Source organism: Rattus norvegicus, chromosome 2 (assembly GCF_036323735.1).
Source record: "Rattus norvegicus strain BN/NHsdMcwi chromosome 2, GRCr8, whole genome shotgun sequence".
NCBI lineage: Eukaryota > Metazoa > Chordata > Mammalia > Rodentia > Muridae > Rattus > Rattus norvegicus.
Window position 1 is genome coordinate 139,674,920 of NC_086020.1, and position 17,711 is coordinate 139,692,630.

The 17,711-nt window shown below is 44.3% G+C and overlaps 1 protein-coding gene and 1 pseudogene across 4 annotated transcripts; both read right to left on the bottom strand.

Moving 5' to 3' along the window:
* Positions 1-3,207: 3,207 nt before the first annotated feature.
* Positions 3,208-17,504, bottom strand: Nhlrc3 (NHL repeat containing 3). Of its 4 annotated transcripts, none has more exons than XM_008761017.4 (8): positions 17,485-17,504; positions 17,127-17,271; positions 16,418-16,570; positions 15,722-15,869; positions 12,674-12,874; positions 10,245-10,336; positions 6,596-6,708; positions 3,208-6,200 (listed from the first exon to the last, which is right to left on the bottom strand). In XM_008761017.4, coding segments are annotated over exons 1-8 (1,107 nt in total). In that variant the 5' UTR covers positions 17,487-17,504; the 3' UTR covers positions 3,208-5,947. The 4 variants fall into 4 exon arrangements, with proteins under 4 accessions (XP_008759239.3, XP_017446745.1, XP_063138961.1 ...); XM_017591256.3 differs by lacking the exon at positions 17,485-17,504 and adding an exon at positions 17,464-17,482; XM_063282891.1 differs by lacking the exon at positions 17,485-17,504 and having other exon boundaries at positions 17,127-17,420.
* On the bottom strand, positions 6,706-9,956 carry Nhp2-ps1 (NHP2 ribonucleoprotein, pseudogene 1; annotated as a pseudogene).
* Positions 17,505-17,711: the final 207 nt, after the last annotated feature.

Sequence of the window (17,711 nt, forward strand, 5' to 3'; positions counted from 1 at the left end):
AGCTGTGTTACAGTGGTACCTCGTGTTGGCAGCCAAACTAGAGTAAGAGTCTTCCCAGTGATACTGGTTTTGAAGGCATGAAGGGGTCATGGTGAATAGTTAATACTTCACACTGTGTGGCAGGGCTGGAGTCCCTGAGGAGAGTGCAGGAGAGGCTATTGTTGAAAGTGTGGCACAGCTACAGCAGAAGAGTCCAGCATTTTGGAGTTTCCAGTACTGTGGGATGTCTACAAAGAACAGCAGCACCAGTGGGGTGGAACCAGCCAGAGCTTGGGAAACTGAGTGTGCTGCAAAGGGTAGAGCTGGAGAAGTGACCTGGCCTTTTGAAAGAGCCCAGAAGACGGTGAATGAGTCCAGGTCAGGAAACACTGAGTTTTTACAGTTGGTGTCTGGCTTCACTTTGTTCAGATTGTGATTGTGAAGGACCAGGAAAAATTCAGACTCCCTAGCAAACTGAGTAGAGCCAAAAATGTAGGTTAGCCAGTTCAGTGACTCTGCTCCAGGAACTAGCTGACCATCAAGTTAGATTACAATCTTGAAAACAATCTTGAGAAACAGGAAGCTTCTCCTTGTGATTTTTCACTGGTATTCTTGACATTTTCCAATGATGCCATCCCTACCCCCTTGGGTTGTGTTTTTTTCCTCTAAATATCCCCTCTCTCAGCTACTCGGGGTCGAACTCCTCTACCCCAGTGCACTGGATCCTATCAATAAACCTCATGTGATTACAGCAAGGACGGTCTTACTTGAGTTCTTGGGGAGGGTGGTAGTCATCCCAAGACTTGAGTGAAGGTTTCCCCGCTCTGGGGGTCTTTCAATTGTGCCATGGTTATTCCTTCTTAGAATAAGAAAATAAGTAGAGTTAAGCTTATTTTGATTTTACAAGAGCCCATGGTTGAGAAAATTTGCACTTTTAAAGAGAAACTTTGGATACAGAGACTTTGTGTTTAAAAGAAACTGAACTTTTAAAGTGTTCAAATTTGTAAAAGACTGTGGGACTTTTAAGTATCTAATATGTTTTTTATTTGTGACATTTATTTTTTTTCTAGGTCAGTCAGCATGTTTAATTTTTTTCCCTCCATCTTTATTAACTTGGGTATTTCTTATTTACATTTCAATTGTTATTCCCTTTCCTGGTTTCCAGGCCAACATCCCCATAAACCCCTACCCCTCCCCATTTGTGACATTTATTAATGTGTGATATTGTGAAAAGGTTATGGTTTAACAGTAATGTGTTTGTGTGTCAACTTGACAGGGGGTCAATTTGGTCAGCTACTATTTATGGCAACTTGACCCAAGCTACAGTCATTTGATAGGAGGGAATGTCTATTGAGAAAATGCCTTCATAAGATTGGACTGTAGGTAAACCTGTATGTAGGGAATTGTCTTAACTGGTGATGGACTGGGGAGGGTCCAGACCATTGTGAGTAGGGCCGTCCTTGGCCTAGTGGTCCTGAGTTCTATAAGAAAGCAAACTGAGCAAGTAATGGGGAATAAGCTGATAAAGAATAATACGTAGCCCAACAGGACACAGTTTAACTTTATCTTACTAAGATACTTTTCAACTTCCCTTTAGCTCTTAGATATAAAAGAGCCATATGTTATGAGGTAATAACTTTATGCCATAAACTCATACAATAGCTAAGGGCGAGGTGGAGGAATAATTTGGCCTTTTAAATAAATAATCCACTTTCTTTATTTGTAAAATAATCAACCAGCACAAGTAACAAGTTTCAATGACCTGATCAGCAAGACTAAACCAGCATATTCATGCTCATGAATTCCCTGTGTCTGAATTACTAAAAACTGTTAAAACTTTCTCCCTTTTAATTGTAGGAAAATAAATTAAGCCAGAACAATGTTCAACTGCTGGAACTGTGCCAGGTGCACACCATCTTCCTCAAGAAGTAAGTATACTGTAGAAGCAAAGGAAAGCACTCGGTGTTCAACACTGTATCTTCAGTTTTAAGTCAGGAATACGTGGAAGCCTGGCATTGTCTTTGACCAGTTAGCTCAAGATGTGCCTATCACACACAGAACTTTACTGCCCTCTTCTGGGTAAAGACTAACATTCGTGCCAACTGCATCCTCCTCCCGGAGATACTGCTGGGTGACTGCTCTCATGGACACTAGCCCAAAAACCTTCATGTTTGTAAAACGAATAAAGCCGATAAATTCTGACTTCAAAATTTGTATTTGATTATCGCTGAAAGTATACAGCTGGAAAATAAAACAACCCAGCCGTTTAAGTTCAGGTTTTTTTTTTTTTAATTCCGATTTAATTTAGTGAGTCTAAAAATTAAAATTTTAAAAAGTTCCCAGTTTGATTAGCTGTATAGTCAAATCCAATAATCTTTTAAAACCAGAAGAAGCCCAACAAGTTAGTTCTTGTTTCCTTAGCCTTCCTGTCATGGTACATGAAGCAGTAAATACGACTGTAATACAGGTGGTGAGTTTGTCATTACTAAACTATAGCCATGTTTTCTCCATTTTAAAGATTCATTCATTCTCAGAGTGAAAGGAAAGATAATCACAGCCCTTGGTTTTCTAATATAGAATAGTTCCCCCCTGTATGTCAAGAATAAACCTAGGAAGCAGAGGAATTTCATTTCTACCACAAAATCCAGACCCCTGGGGCTGAGAAAGCTCAGAAGAGTGCTTTCTGCTTCTGAATATTGAGTTCAGTTTCACACATGCCTGTAATTCTAGCTCCAAGGGACTCAAATGCCTCTGGCCTCCAAAGACACACACTCATGTGTACATGCCCACGAAGAGATAAGCACACACTAACATAACCCAAAGCACTACACATTTCTAAAGCTGAGACGGCTCCTTGGACCTGAGCACCTGCTGGGAAGGCATGAGGACTTGGGTTCAATTCTCACCCACGTAAGAGCAGGGCATGAACACACATCCCTATGAGCCCAGCTCAAACAGTTCAGCAGCATATGTCTGCTGAGGATATTTTTAGCAGCTGCTATGTCTTTAGTCCTGGGTTTATGTGGCGAACTTTAGTCTACAGCTGGTCTGGTCTGCAACTTAAGATCTTGCTGTGGCTTCCAGAGTTTTGAGTTATAGACCTATACCACCATGCCCAGACTCGCCAACCTGAGGTCTTATGGCCACTGAAATCCTATTATTAAAAACAAAACAAAACAAAACAAACAAAACAAAACAAAACAAAAAAAAACAACTTAAAACAAGGAGCCAGGTTATATACTTTTATTTTTGCAAAACTTTAATGTCCCAATAGAAAATACAAGTCTTATTTCTTTAACTCACTGATCCAGAGTGAAATGCTTTGACTGTAAGCACAATGATCACAAAAGATAAACAAGAACAGCATCAGTAGCAAGTTTTATAAGAATCTGTGCAGAAATCATGCTGGCACTGGCCAGGAAGCTTCATCCCTACTAGCTAGCTCTCACACTTCTTGAAGGTTCTATTTATATCACTGAAGGAGAAATTGTTCAGCATTGAAGATAACCAACTGTGTGCGGCCTGCTAGCTACAGAAAGGACAGGCCTATCAAGGTGTGTCCACTGGCACAAGAATTGCACAGTTATGAGAGTAACCAACCACTTTCTGATTGGATTTAAGGCCTGCTCTAAAAGATGGAAGCCTGCTTGGTACTGCTAACTAGCTAAACACCTGTGGTTGGGGAGACCATTGCCCCAGGGGACTATCTAATGCTATTATACTGGTAAAGGGATGCAGTAATAAAGTGCCCCACTGGGAAGTTCTTATCTTCATACCCCCAGGTTACTGCACCGCTCAATTCTCATCACAAGTTTCATTTGAAATAGATGGATATTAATACAGAGATTCACAAGTGATTCAGCCACAGAGCGTAAGAGACTGTGAACTGATGGGCTCTAAATGGGACATCCGTGAAAGCCTCAGGGACTACTGCAGAAGAGGACAGGGGTGGTGTGTCTGCAGCAGAACACCATCTGCTGGAAAGGAACCCACAGCAACAGTCAAAATCCCGGCAGAGATCAGGGAGGCTCGGGAAGTACCACGAGCCGAGAAGCTATTGGAGATGGATGGCTGTGGGGGACATTTGCACATCCAGGCAGCACCGAGTTCATGGAATGAACACGTGCACGTGAAACTGGGAGGAAAAGATTATGGAGGGTGGGGAGGAGCTGAAGGGGAGAGAACGAATGACAGATCTGATCGAAACACTGCAATAAAAATGATCTAGAATAAACTGGTAAATAAAATACAGTTGAAATAACAAAGGCAGTTCAGCTAGTCTGCTCTCCTTCAGGAGCACCTACATGTCTTGTCTGGCTTACCAACAAAACAAGCTTCATATTCCCTTTCTACCCAAGTCAACTGGTTATATTAACAGACTTCTCATGTTGTAGAAGCCTTGGACACAGCCAGGCAAACCTGGCATGTGTTAAAATGAAAATGGCAGTTAGAAGGTCTGGTCTTGGAACATTCTGTAATGCACTCCAGGCTCCATCTAGAACCTGTGCCTACTGCACATCCAGTCCAATCAGCATTAGTGAACGAAGGAAGGACAATGGTCCCTTGTCACTAACGAGAAAAGTAAGGTGACGCTTCTGCAACAATCTGGTGAGTGGTAGGGACACATTTGACATTGGAATCCAGCGCTCTTTTGCTGGAGGCTCCCCTTCCGCCCACACTGCACATGCCACCACTACCAGGACAGGAAGGGCCAAGCTCCTCAGCTGGAGTAAGTGGGGTAACGTCAGCTTAGGCTGGCCCAGTGCTGTACAAGTCACAGCAAAACTCTGGGACCAGGACGGACACTGATAGGAGCAAACGGGATGGGTGATGAAAACACCCTGATAGCAAAGGGCTCCATCAAAGCCTAGAATCAACCAGAACAAACTGAAAGAACACAGAAGCCTTGGCACATGAAGGACAATATTTAGATAGTGCAAAAGTAGGCTGGAAAGGCAGAAAACTTTCATGTAATACCTCAAAGCATTTGGCACGCTTCCATGAAAATGATTCTAATTAAAATATCTTTGAGGTAGGTAAGTGCTGGTAAGTACATGAGTTAATATTGCACAATGGCATGGGCGATCCTGAGGAGGGAACTTATTGCCAGCACGAGCTCTAAAACACCCACCTGCAAGTCTTCCTTTCAGCTCAGTGCTGAGATGCTGGATGTAGTCTTGCTTGTCAAGGGTGACATTAAGCATTTTGTAGCCAGAAGATCAAACCCTTTGTTGTTTTTTCCCTCCAAATCCATGGGAAGTCTGCCTCAGCCCTTCTTTACCTAGATGGTATTGTCGCCTCTCCTCTTTCTCACGTATCTCTTGACCCAGTATGAGTCCAGGCTGCCATTGACTGCAGTTTCCATGAATTCCCCCAGACCCACCCACCCCACACACACACCTCCTCCTGTCCGTCATGGTCCTCTCGATCCTGCTGTCACCATACCCACTTATCTGTCTATTGAAGCACAAGGCAAACCACACTGCTCCCTCACTTCAGAATCCTCAGGACTGGTGTGGCCCTCTGCACGCATCAAATCTCTCCCACAGTCTAAAGTACATAAAACTAGTGGTTTCCACTCTTCATAAGAAATCAAAGTTACCCAGGATCCCAGAGTTAATCGGCATAGGCAAGTAACTTGGTTGCAACCACAGCTTGCCCTCATGACCCCATTTTAGAATTGCATTTCTTTCTTTAAAAGCTGCTTCCGTAAAGATGTAGCTAAGGCAGCTGCCTAGCATGTAGGAAGCAGTGAGTTCAACTCCCAGGGCCACCAAAAAGAAAAACAATTCTTACACGCCTATTTGTAAAACTAAGTCCCCAAATCACGGAAAACATGACTCGTCATGACGAAACACACACTTTTCTGGTAGAAGAGATAAAAATGATCCTGTGCATGGGTGCCTTTTTAAACGCAATGACTCTGAGGTGCTGAACTGCTACTTGAAGCTCTGCCTAGCCAGAAGCACTAAGCCCCCAAGGCAGGGGTGCGGCTGTGCCACGGAACGTATTTTTGTATTTGTTTTGCCCCAATTTCTGCTACATAGACAGCGCCAGTCTTTCTGTCAACTTCTAAGAGGTGTGGCAGAACCTCATCTGCCAGCTGGATGGTGCTGACCACAGTGCAGTCTCCGATGCTTCCGGAGGGTGGAGCAGCCAACAATGACAGTCTACTGAGGTTCAGCTGGGCCACAATCAAGTACCTCCCATCTGGGGTGAACCTGAGAGGAAAGAAAATTCAGTAACAATGACCACTCTTTCGGCATCTGTGCCCTTCGCTGCAGGGAACCATGGAGTGAGTGGGCCTGGCTCAGCAGCCTTGAGAGGCATGCGTCCTAGTTTTTAAAGTGCGTGGCTCTGGCAGCACACTGTGCCTTCCAGTTCCTGAGAGACTGGAGCACTCCCTCAGCGGGGAAGATTTCAGGCTGCCTTCCTATGATTACAAATCTCTCAAAGGATGGGAAAATTTCAGATATCTAACTTCTTTGGACTCTTGTTTCCTTCCATTTTCCCTTGCTTAGCATTAACAATAAACACTTTAAACTTTCAGCCACTCTTCGGAAGAAGTGGGTCCCACAGCCAGCTAAAACAAGCATTTAAAACAGCCAGTGATTACCTCACAGCAGAAGGCCCCTCCTCCGTGAAACAGTTGTCCCATGCTCCTAACCACTCTCCAGTGTCTTTATCAAATACTTGGAGTCTTTTATTTCCTCGGTCAGCAACCCACACCTGAAAAACCAAAAAATCTGTCAACAGAAATAGGCCCACAGCAGGAGGCCCACACATTACTCCAGCTCCATACACGGTTTCAGTCTTAGAGGACCCCAAAGACGGCATCGTTAAGTCACTTTCAGAGGGTTAAACACCTTGTCTGCAGTGCAAATGCTACAGTCCAATGTACATCCGACTCAGCCCAAATCACATTAAACATGGAAGTAGATAAAACTCGAGTCCTCCACACAGTGCAAAAGATCAGAGACACCGACAAAGGACAAACTGGCCCATCCCTCTAACTCTCCACCATCACTGACAACTGAACCAGCTCCTAAGCCAGGCATAAGACAAAGAAAAGCAGCCTTGTTCCTCAGAGGCTCAGGTGTTTCCTTTCTCAACGTCATTTCTAAACATGCGTCTGTTATTACTGGGATGGGTCCAAAGTACAGAGAGCCAGTGAAGAGGAGGACACTTGGGTACGTTAGTAACACAGAAAGCATAATAGGCTGAATTTTTTTTTTTTATAGGCTACAAGGAGTTACTAAGACACGCCTATCACAAAGCAGGGAGCTCGGACTCGTTCTCAATAACATTCACGGTGATCCATAGATTATACAGTTATATGTTCTCCGGACAGCACAGACCACGCCCCTCACAGATCCTTCAGATTCCTTGGGTTTGTAAAGCTCAGTGACACCCTGACTTTATTCTCATTGGGGTGTGTGTGTGTGTGTGTGTGTGTGTGTGTGTGTGTGTGTACAGGACAGTGACAGGCTGGTGGCCACACAAGTGTCCTGAGCTACAATGGGTTTGCTCAGGAACCAAGGAAGAAACTTTCACATCTCAGGATGGAATGGTATTGCAGATTATTTTCTTTCCTCTTCAGAACCCAACACATTTGATCATGGGAAAGCCTCTCTGAGAAACAGGAAGTACTTAACCGTGGAGTAAATTCCCTTTTCTGAAAGGGTCATGGTGGTGATAAAATGAGTTATATACAATGTGCAGAATACCACTAAACTGTTACAAGGCATCAGGGCACAGGGCTAGGGACATAGTCCGTAGTAAGATGCTCTCCTGCATGTGTATGGCCATGGGTCCTACCTCCATGGCAGCAACAATGGACAAACAAAATTACAAAGTATATAAAGAATGAGCTGTCACTCTCACAACTCAGCCATCTCAAGTTGCTCCTCCAAACCGTCTTGCTGGCTCCTAAGAACTTTCCTCACCATGGTGAATCTGACTGCATCTATATCTCTTATGCTCTGCAAAATGTGATGTTTTCTTTTAAAAGCAAAAAATAGGACTAGCATCCAGAAAGGCAAGATGACCAGACCCTGCATGTCAAAGGGCAGTCTGACCTAGCACTGTATGTCAAACAAAAGCAGCCTGACCCAGACACTCACTGCACATCAACATGATTGCTTATTTAACACTGGTATGACTCCTCAGAACTTGTGAAGATGAAGTAAACTCCATTTACCACATGCCTCCAAGCCTGCCATCTATAGAGGAGCATCTATGACGTAAGAGCAGTAGCTGTAACGCAAAGTACAGCTACCACAGGAAACAGAATTTAACACTGCTGATGGGGTCTTGGCTGCTGGGATACTTGGTGACTCTGATATCCCAAGAAGCAGCGTCTCTGTTTAAGGTGAGTGAAGGCCTAGGAGGCGGCAGGGGACCAGGCTGGAAGGCAGACAGGGCTTAAGTTCCCTGGGAGGCTTTCTGTCCCAAGGGAAGCAGAAAGGGCAGAAGCTGCAGGAGGTCTCTTCTCCTTCAGGATTAGCCTCTGGTACTCACCTGCCTCATTTCCATCAGTGCTGCTCTGCTCTCCCTTGGGAACTGAAGTATTTCAAACACTTACAAAAAGGTAGAAGGCTAAGGGCTTTTTTGCCAGGTTTTAGATTCATTACCTGCTCCCTTAGTCATTTAACAGCTATAGAATTATGTTTTGTTCATTTCTTTTTACTTTTTTCTTCTGGCCTTAGCATTTACTTCTATCCCATAATCTTGGAAGTGTCTTCATCAAAACTCAACAGGAGATGGCAATGACAGCAATGACGCTGGCTCTACCTCCAAGAACAGCTGTGGAGCTGCCTGGGAAGATCCGTACAGCAGGAAGTCAGGGAGATGCTGTAAGGGTGGGCAGTGGTCTGCAGCCAGCACAGCATCTCTTAGAGCAGGCTGGGTTGCAGCCCAAGTCTCTCACAGAGGTGTAGGCAGTGCCTGCACCTCCTCCAGGCACTTGTCATAGGCCTCCTGTTAGTCTTCATGGGGCTTCACCATGATCACACAAGTGGGACGCTTGGATCCTGTAGCTGCACCCACATCTGTCTTAGAGGGAATATAGATTAGGGCAAGTCTGGTCCTCACACATAACTGGAAGATGGCAGTACACCTCAATTGGCAACATCTCCTGGCAAAACCATGATCCTTTTCTCGACCCTGTTGACAAATTTCTGAACCTCCTTTACCCCACAACAAATCTGCTTCTGCTTCATGGCCTTCTTGATGCATTTGGAGAGCTTGTGTGATGGGGTTCAGGTTGACCACCAGCAGCTCTTGGTACGTGTGCTCCTCATTGCAGTCCTCCACCTGCACCTCAGACTCCTCAGGAACCACCTTTATTTTGGTCATCTTAGCAGTTACAACTCAGTCAGGGCATCTATTTTGTCCATTTCTAAATATTTGGAGAACTTCCTCAGAACAGGGTCCACACATTTTAGGAGTATGTGTGCCCAGCCAGCTCTAGAGAAATTGCTTAGGTCTGCCTACTGTGGTTACCTTTAACTGCCAACTTGATACAACCTATGACCACCTAGGCAGAGAACATTCAAGCAGCACTGTGTACAGCAGGATGGCCTATGGGAACATCTCACTGGATTGTCTTCTTTGCATGACTGGACATGGGAACACTCAGCTTACTGTGGGAGGCACCATTCCCTAAGCTGGGGGGAGACTTGAGCTGTATGATAATGTGTAAGTGTGAGCAAGCCAGCACCTGTGCATTCATTCCACCGTGCTGCCCACTTGTGACAGCAGAGCTGTTTGAAGCGCCTGCCTTGATTTTTCTTTCTCCCTACCTGGGTTTTCCTCGGGTTCTTTTGTTTGTTTGTTTGTTTGTTTTTCTCAGCAACAGAAATGAAAAGATGATACATACATGTGATGGTTTGTATATGCTTGGCCCAGGGACTAGCACGACTAGGAGGTGTAGCCCTGTTGGAGTAGGTGTGTCACTGTGGGCATGGGCTTAAGACCCTCACCCTAGCTGCCTGGAAGTGAGTCTTCTGCTAGCAGCCTTCAGATGAAGATGTTGAACTCTCAGCTCTGTCTGCACCATGCCTGCTTAGATGCTGCCATGCTCCTGCCTTGACAATAATGAACTAAACCTCTGAGCCTGTAAACCAGTCCCAATTAAATGTGTCCTTATAAGCCTTGGTCATGGTGTCTGTTCACAGCAGTAAAACCCTAACTAAGACAATACTCCAAGACATGCCCACCCACCAACATCCACACAGTTCCAAACACAAGGACACTGTCTTTACCCGACCGACTGAGTCAAGTGTAACGCTGTGAGGTATGTTGAACTTGGCAGGTCCTGTTCCATTCTCTCCCCGCAGCCAGAGGATCATGAAATCTATAAAGGAATACATAGGGAGAGTGAAACATATTCATTTCCATGTTGATTTTGTCTTGCCAACTGCAAAAGAAAAAAGTTTCTGAAAAGAAACTTGAGAATTCTTTTCTGGCTTTGTCTGTCTGTCTGTCTAACTCACATTCCTTCAGTCTACCATTCCATGCTTGACCTGAGCTGTTCTGACCTCAAAGGCACTGTTCAGAGTTCCTGCACTGTTTCCTTCAAACTAGTTCCCTCTGAACCAGAAAAGCTCATTTTTGCTCAATTGATTTTTTTTCCCAAGACAGAGAATCAATCACATTATGTGTCCTGGCTGGCCTTGTACACTGTGGTGCAGGCTGGCCTCACTCTTAGCAATCCTCCTACCTTAGTTTCCTGGAAGACAGGAATTACAAGTGTGTACCACCACACCCAGCTATGGTACATTTTTATGGTCTCCCTCTATTCACTAGATGGACAGGCACTAAAGCTTAATGGATTGATCTCTCTCTCTCTCTCTCTCTCTCTCTCTCTCTCTCTCTCTCTCTCTCTCTGTCTCTAGTCCACACCTAACACACTGCATCTGGGAATGTGGCCCTTTTGGATGAAAATTTTAAAGATATAATTAAGTTAGAGGGGGATCCTGAGATTATCCTGAATTTACAGCAGGCCCTAGGTCCTCATAAGAGAAAGATGTGACATTTAGAGACACAGAGAGGAGCCCGCAAAGTTACACTGCCACAGCTGAGAGGAAAGGAAGGGCTTGCCCACTGAGTCCTCAGTAGGAACATCACCCATCCTATGTATTTCAGACTTCTGGAGGCCCAAACCATGACAATAAAATTCTACTGTCCAAAGTCCCCTTCTTTGCAGCCATTTTTTTTTCGGCCACCACAGGGAGCACCTGTGTTCAGTCTGTCCCTTACTTTACTGCTTCTTGCTTTGACAGTTCTCAGGATGCCTGCTTTACCTCCGGTGTTAGAGACTAAGTTCACTTCTAAGGAAAGACTCACTAGAAAGAGCTCCCAGCATCTTGTACGTTTAAGAATGTGTTTGGAGGGGGGCTGGAGAGATGGCTCAGCGGTTAAGAGCACCCGACTGCTCTTCTAGAGGTCTTGAGTTCAATTCCCAGCAACCACATGGTGGCTCACAACCATCTGTAATGGGATCCGATGCCCTCTTCTGGTGTATCTGAAGACAGCTACAGTGTACTTATATATAATAAATAAATAAATTAAAAAAAAAAAAAGAAGAATGTGTTTGGAATACTCTGCCTTATTGAAACCCCAGATGACTAGCAGAACACAACTGTGAAAGCCTCAGAGAAGCTTTAATGACATCACACATTTCCTTTGGATTCCAGAGAAAGTCATGCTGTCTCCATCCTGGCTCAGGGCTCCCATGGACATGATACCACCTCCAACAGTGTCCTGCCTGGCCCTGCCCACAGCTCAGCCAAGGGTTGTAGCCAATTGGTTTGTCTTCTGGTGCCTATCCTACCTGGAAAATCTGTCACAGATCAGTTTAACTGTTCTGTTCAGAACAGACTTGAGGCTGGGGTGGCCACTGCAGGCCTAGAGCCAGCAGGAGTTAAAGCCTTACTGTTAGCCTGCAGGAAGCCTGGCAGGGATCCCGCTTCCACTTCCCCATCATAAAGAGGACAGAACATCCACAGAAGTTCTTTAAATTTCACACCGCCTAGCCCCTGTGAGGGTCTCCCAGCCTCTGTGAACACCATGAACAGGCAGGCCCCTGAACAGAAGCATTTCCTATTGGTAATCCCAGCAATCTGATTTCTGTTAGGTTTAGTCTTGCTATGTAATATAATGCTAAATTCGGTTTCCCAAGGTCAAGTTGCCACAAGAAGGTGGAACTCTCACCTACACCTTTTGTTATGCAAACCTTGCTCCTTAATTTAAAACTATTTGGTTGAATAAAGATGCCAACAGCCAGCATCTGAGGGGTCAGAGGCAGAGACCCCTGGGGAGAGAAGAGGAAGGGTATGTGGATCTATGCACAAGGTCTTGAGGGCCTGCTAGTTAGAGTAGGAGCGGCCTAGGCAGAATATAGCAAGTGATACCTCGGGACTATTGACAGAGAAGTAGACAAATAGCAGAGTTCATATCTACCCAGGTGTAATTCTAAGATTTATTATAAATAGAAAGGTTTTGTGTCTTTTATTTGGAAACTAAATAAATCTAAGGTGGGGTCCAAACCCTAAAGAATGTTTTCAGCAACAGATTTCCTCACACAATTTCATGTACAATATGGTTACATTATATCACACAGCAAACAAATTAAGTTCAATTTATAAAATAATTCCTTATGATTATGAACGTACCAAGTTACGGCATTTACCTTGGGATAGTTTGACCAATCTGTTATTCAGTCCCCCATCTCCATCCACAATGTAAATCTCTCCTGTGTCATCTACATATAACTCTGCAGGGTTGTCAAACTGCAGCGGGTTCAAGCCAGTGCCCTTCTTGCCTGGGGTTCCCAAGACTTGAACAAGATCACCGAGGGAATTATACTTTTTAACAGTATGGCCATAGGGTCCTGAAGAGAAAGACAAGCAAGTGTCACAAGGATTACACGGCATTCACATCTTCTATAAGCTAAAGGCAACGCTTTCACTAGGCTGATCAGCTACAGGAACTGAGAGATTTGCATATTTAAGAGTGACAGGTGGCCGACCACAAGCAGCCTTGAATAACGTATGAGCAAACCTGGAGATGAGCTAACCTAATCTAATCACTCCAAAATAAGGAGACTCTAAACACAAGAAAAACACTGGCCCTAATGGGGAAAGTTTAGGATAATTTGTGTACTTTTCATTTTTAAAACACACTGCTTGGCCAGGTGGTGGTGGTGGGGGGGTATGCCTTTAGTCATAGCACTAGGAGTCAGAGACAGGCAGATCTGAGTTTGAGGCCAGCCTGGTCTACAGAGAGAATTTCAAGACAGCCAAGGAAGGCTATATAGAGAAACCCTGGCTCAAAAAGCAACCCCCCCCAAAAAAAACAAAAACAAAAACAAAAACCCAAACGAGCAAACAACCCACTACTTGTAAAAGAAATCAAGAAGAAACTAAAAGGCAAACAACTGACATTCAAAAAAAAATTGATATTATTTCAATCAATCATGTACAGATTTTAAATTTTATTAAGTCCACAAAATGTTCTCTATAACTAGCAATTTTTTTATTACATTTTTCTCACAGCAGAGGCAAATTCCAAATTGAACTAATTTCTTAAGAGAAAAATACTCACGGAGCTGAAATGACCTTACAAGTTAAAGAGTAAAGTAAATACCAGCAAGGAAGGGAAACTATGACGCAGTTAGCAGAGGCACAGGAGGAGAAACTGACGAGGATCCAAAGACGGGAGTCAGGGGAGCAGCCTGCACTCCAGCTCTGCCTACAGAGCCTCGGGGGCTACTGAACTGGATCTGAGTGCAAACGCTGGAGGGCTGACCACAGAACACAGAGCGTAAGAGCACGCCTCCCAGCCTCAAGACTTGGAAAGGGGACAGAGGACTTATCATTTGTTTAAGTGGTTGACTTGCAGCCAGATCTTCACTTGAGGAAATCAATTCATTTGATAATGGGAAGAACATAAAAATAGTTTCTCTGATCTGAGGGTGGAAAGCAGGACGCGATGAAAAGAATGAGATCATCTGTGCTGTGCTTATTTCTGGGAACCAGTGATGGTTTGCTTTTCCTTCTTTTAAAGGGGCGACATGAACAAAATAAATTAAAATTAAAGGACTCTCACAGCGAATTCTGGGGGCAGAGAAAAGAGGAGGGAAAATTGTCGGATCTCATTACATTATTGTATAAACTTAGATGTGCTTTGGAGAGTGTTTTATTTCATTTTATTTATATACATGAGTGTTTGGTATGAGGCTAGAAGGCATCAGCTTCCCTATACCGGGGATTACAGATGGTTGTGAGGGGCTTAGAACTGCATGCAGGTCCTCTGGAAGCACAAGTGCTCTAAACCACTGAGCATCTTTCCATCTCCTAGATTCATTTTTAAGTTCAAGCCAATTTTACTGGGATTTAAAAGGAAAACTACTGGGTCCCCAAACTGTAAATCTTGACAGCTGCCTGGGAAAGGAAGCTGAAGAGAAATTGAGGAAGCCACGCAGTTTGTAAGTAGCGTCGTGGCAGAAAAGGGAAGTGAGTGTTCAGAAAATCATGCCCAAGCTTTGGCAAGTATCTGAAGAGAGGAAAAGGAGATACGAGGAAGAAAGATGAAAAGTTATGAGTCTTAGAAAAGTGGCAGCCAATCTTGAAATGTTCAACCAGCATTTGCCTTCCAAGATAAAGATTTAACTAAATGGATGGCCTGCTCACTACCTGAAGCCCAGAAATACTTTGTGTTCTGTTAACAAGTGTGACAATGTAAAAACCCAACCTTCCTGACGCTAAAGAGTGGTATGTGAGTTATCAAGCTCTGGAGGAGCAGGAACATAACCAGACCAGGAAGGACACTGGCAACATCCGCCCTGTCCCTCCCATATCTGCTCGACAACAGAACTGTCTCTCCTGTTAGGTCGGAAGAACTGCTGTCTCCTACAATTTCTGCAGCTAGAAAGCTACTGAGCCTACCTTGTTTTTCAACAGTGTATACTAAAAATATCTGCTGGTAGGAAGGTTTCAGACATGCTTAACTGAGTGGAATTTCAAAACCATTAATACCAGTTTCTGTTCGTCTCTAGGCAATAAATTAGGTTTCCTATCACTTCATTTGCACTTTCAAGAGACAGCCAGTATAAAGAGTCACAAGTCTACTGATGCCTCTAAAGACTGACATCTGATTTGATTTCACAGATGTACAGACTTACTCTGAGATTAGCAACTGAAGGTTCAAAGAAGAAAGGCTCTGAACTAGGAAGATAGTTCAGTCTACCAGGAAAATGCTTGCCACTCAAGAATGAGGACCTGGGCTCTGTACCTAGAGCCAGTGCCAGGAAAAACAAAAACAAACAAAAGCCTGCTGAGTGCCAGTGTGTGCACTGTAATCGCAGCATTGGGAAAGTGGAGAAAGGAAGGCAGGTCCCTGGGGCTTGCTGGCCAGTTAGCTGCTCATGAGTTCCAGGCCAGTGAGAGACCTTGGTTCAAAAGACAAGCTAGATAGCCCTGAAGAATGGCTCTGCCCCGCCCCCACACACAAGCAAAGTTTCCCTGACAGGTTTAAAAGATCATGATTATAGTGTCATTGAACTTCTTGATTATACAGTAATGTGATATAAATTTGTAGAAAGGCATGATTTTTGTGAAATATTAAAGAAATTATGATTAGATTCAGCAATGTTAGCCTTAAAATGTACAAGCGAGAACATGGGCAAGGATGTGACGTCTATCTAGGAGGGCAATTTAATAGATAGTGCTACACATACCACTTCCTACGTCCGTGATCCAGACGGACTGCTCATATGGTGTGCCGGAGACAAACATACCATGGGGTGTGTCAACTGTATAATTCCAGGCTCGTAGGAAATATCCATCCTCTGAGAACACTAATACCTTGGGGATGTCATCCCCTCTCTGAAGGCATACAAAAATAACTGCTTAGAATCACTCAATAGGAATGCTAATATTTACTTTTGTCAGAGAAATCAAAATTAAAGGATAATTGAGAAACTTAGAAGTGTGTAAGAAAAAGCACTAACATCAAACTTAACAATAATATCTAATGTGCCACACAAATCTAAAATGTGTACTTGAAGCCAACTCAGAATTAAAGTGCATAATTATCATGAGTGCAATGAGCTATCTAGGGTGGAAACACTCACTTCTTTCCTTTCCGTTCATCTTTTTTTCTTTTTGTCATGTTCAGTTTGACTGTTCTTTTTTTCCTCTCCTGTTTGCTGTGATCAAATTGAATGTATATAATTAAAATAAAAAAAATCTCTAGTTGGGGAGATGGTTGGGCAGATAAAAGTGAACAACCTGACACCCCGAGTTCCATCCCAGAAACCACTGGTAGGAAGAGAAAACCAATTCCCAAAAGTTGACCATGAATTACCACATTCACACTCTGATCTCTCTTGAACTACAGGCTCACATATAAAAGAAAAACGCATTCTACTTACTTGAGCTACGTAAACTAACCCGTTGAGGGAGTCAACTGCAACACAGAATGTTGCACCAGTGAAGTATTCTGAATTCTTGGGCCAGCCCAAATCCAGCCGGAAGAGAGGGTCTTCCATTCTCCATGAAATGTGAAAAGAAAATGTCCTTGAAACCTCAAATAAAATCAAAATACTCAGATTCAGTTCGACAACCAGAAGGTGGCCAGTTTGAAATAGGCTTGTATGTCTAAAGATCAAAACAACCACACTAAAAATCTGCTAATGACTCGAGAGTGTTATACATATACATATATATGTATATATTACATTCATATATATGTGTGTGTATGTGTGTGTATATGCACACATATATATGTGTATATATGAATGGGAGGGTATGTTTAGTTATTTTATTTAGACTTATGTGTGTGAATCCGTGTGAGTTTCTGTGCACCATGTGCCCACAAAGGCCAAAAGACAGGCCCCTGGAACTGGAGTTACAGAGAGGGAGTGAACCTTCATGTTGGTGCTGGGAATCGGACGTGAGTCCTCTGCAAAAGCTGCCAGAGCTCCCAACCTCCGCGCCACCTCCCTAGCCCCACGTGCAAACTTTTTAACACTAAATGAAAGGACGAGTCCTCAGCTGCTGAGCCCAGGAAGCAGCTTTGGGGCCTCTGGGGCTGCACCTCTCGGCGCCACCCACACCCACAGCCCTCTCCCCGCTATTCACCAGAGAGCCGCAGAAGCGCGAATGCAAAACCAGACAGGAAAGGAAGAAGACGGCGCCTGCCAAGCAGACCCAGGTCCTCGCCATCCTGAGGGCCTGGGAGGTGAAGGTCAGCGGGGCCTGAAGCCGGGTCTGTGGCAGAGGAAGCCTAAAACACCGGAAAACCAGACCAGAGAAACTCCTCAGACCAATTCCGGGTTTCATGCTCCTTGCCCCGCCCCCAAGTCAGGTGCCCAGCGAGTGGCCCAGTGACCCCGGTCCCCACATGGAGGTGCTTCTGCCCCAGACTTCTTTCAGCCACTAGGATGGTGGCACCCGCAGATCTTCCTGACCTACTTACGGTTCACTCGTTTAAACTCACATCCAAGAATCAAAACAGAGCACCGCAAAACTGAAGAGTGAGGGGACTGTGACACTAAAACAATGACTACCACGCTCCGAAAAGTACATTAGTTACATCCGTTTCACAAGCGTTCAGGCGTCTGCCGCGGATGCCTATGTTCCCACACTAGGACCCCAACGCCCCCAACTAGTCTTTCGGGCAATAGCGACTTAAGGTGGCGGTGCATAATTGCGTCTTGTGGGCGC

Bases quoted from the DNA above. Each gene is read 5' to 3' on its own strand.
- Nhlrc3 (XM_063282891.1), bottom strand. From the start codon at position 17,327: ATGAAACCCGGAATTGGTCTGAGGAGTTTCTCTGGTCTGGTTTTCCGG. The intron at 16,571-17,126 runs GTGAATAGCGGG...ATTTTATTTGAG, and splicing joins CGCGCTTCTGCGGCTCTCTG to GTTTCAAGGACATTTTCTTT. The intron at 12,875-15,721 runs GTATGTGTAGCA...CTTTCTCTTCAG, and splicing joins GATCACGGACGTAGGAAGTG to GACCCTATGGCCATACTGTT.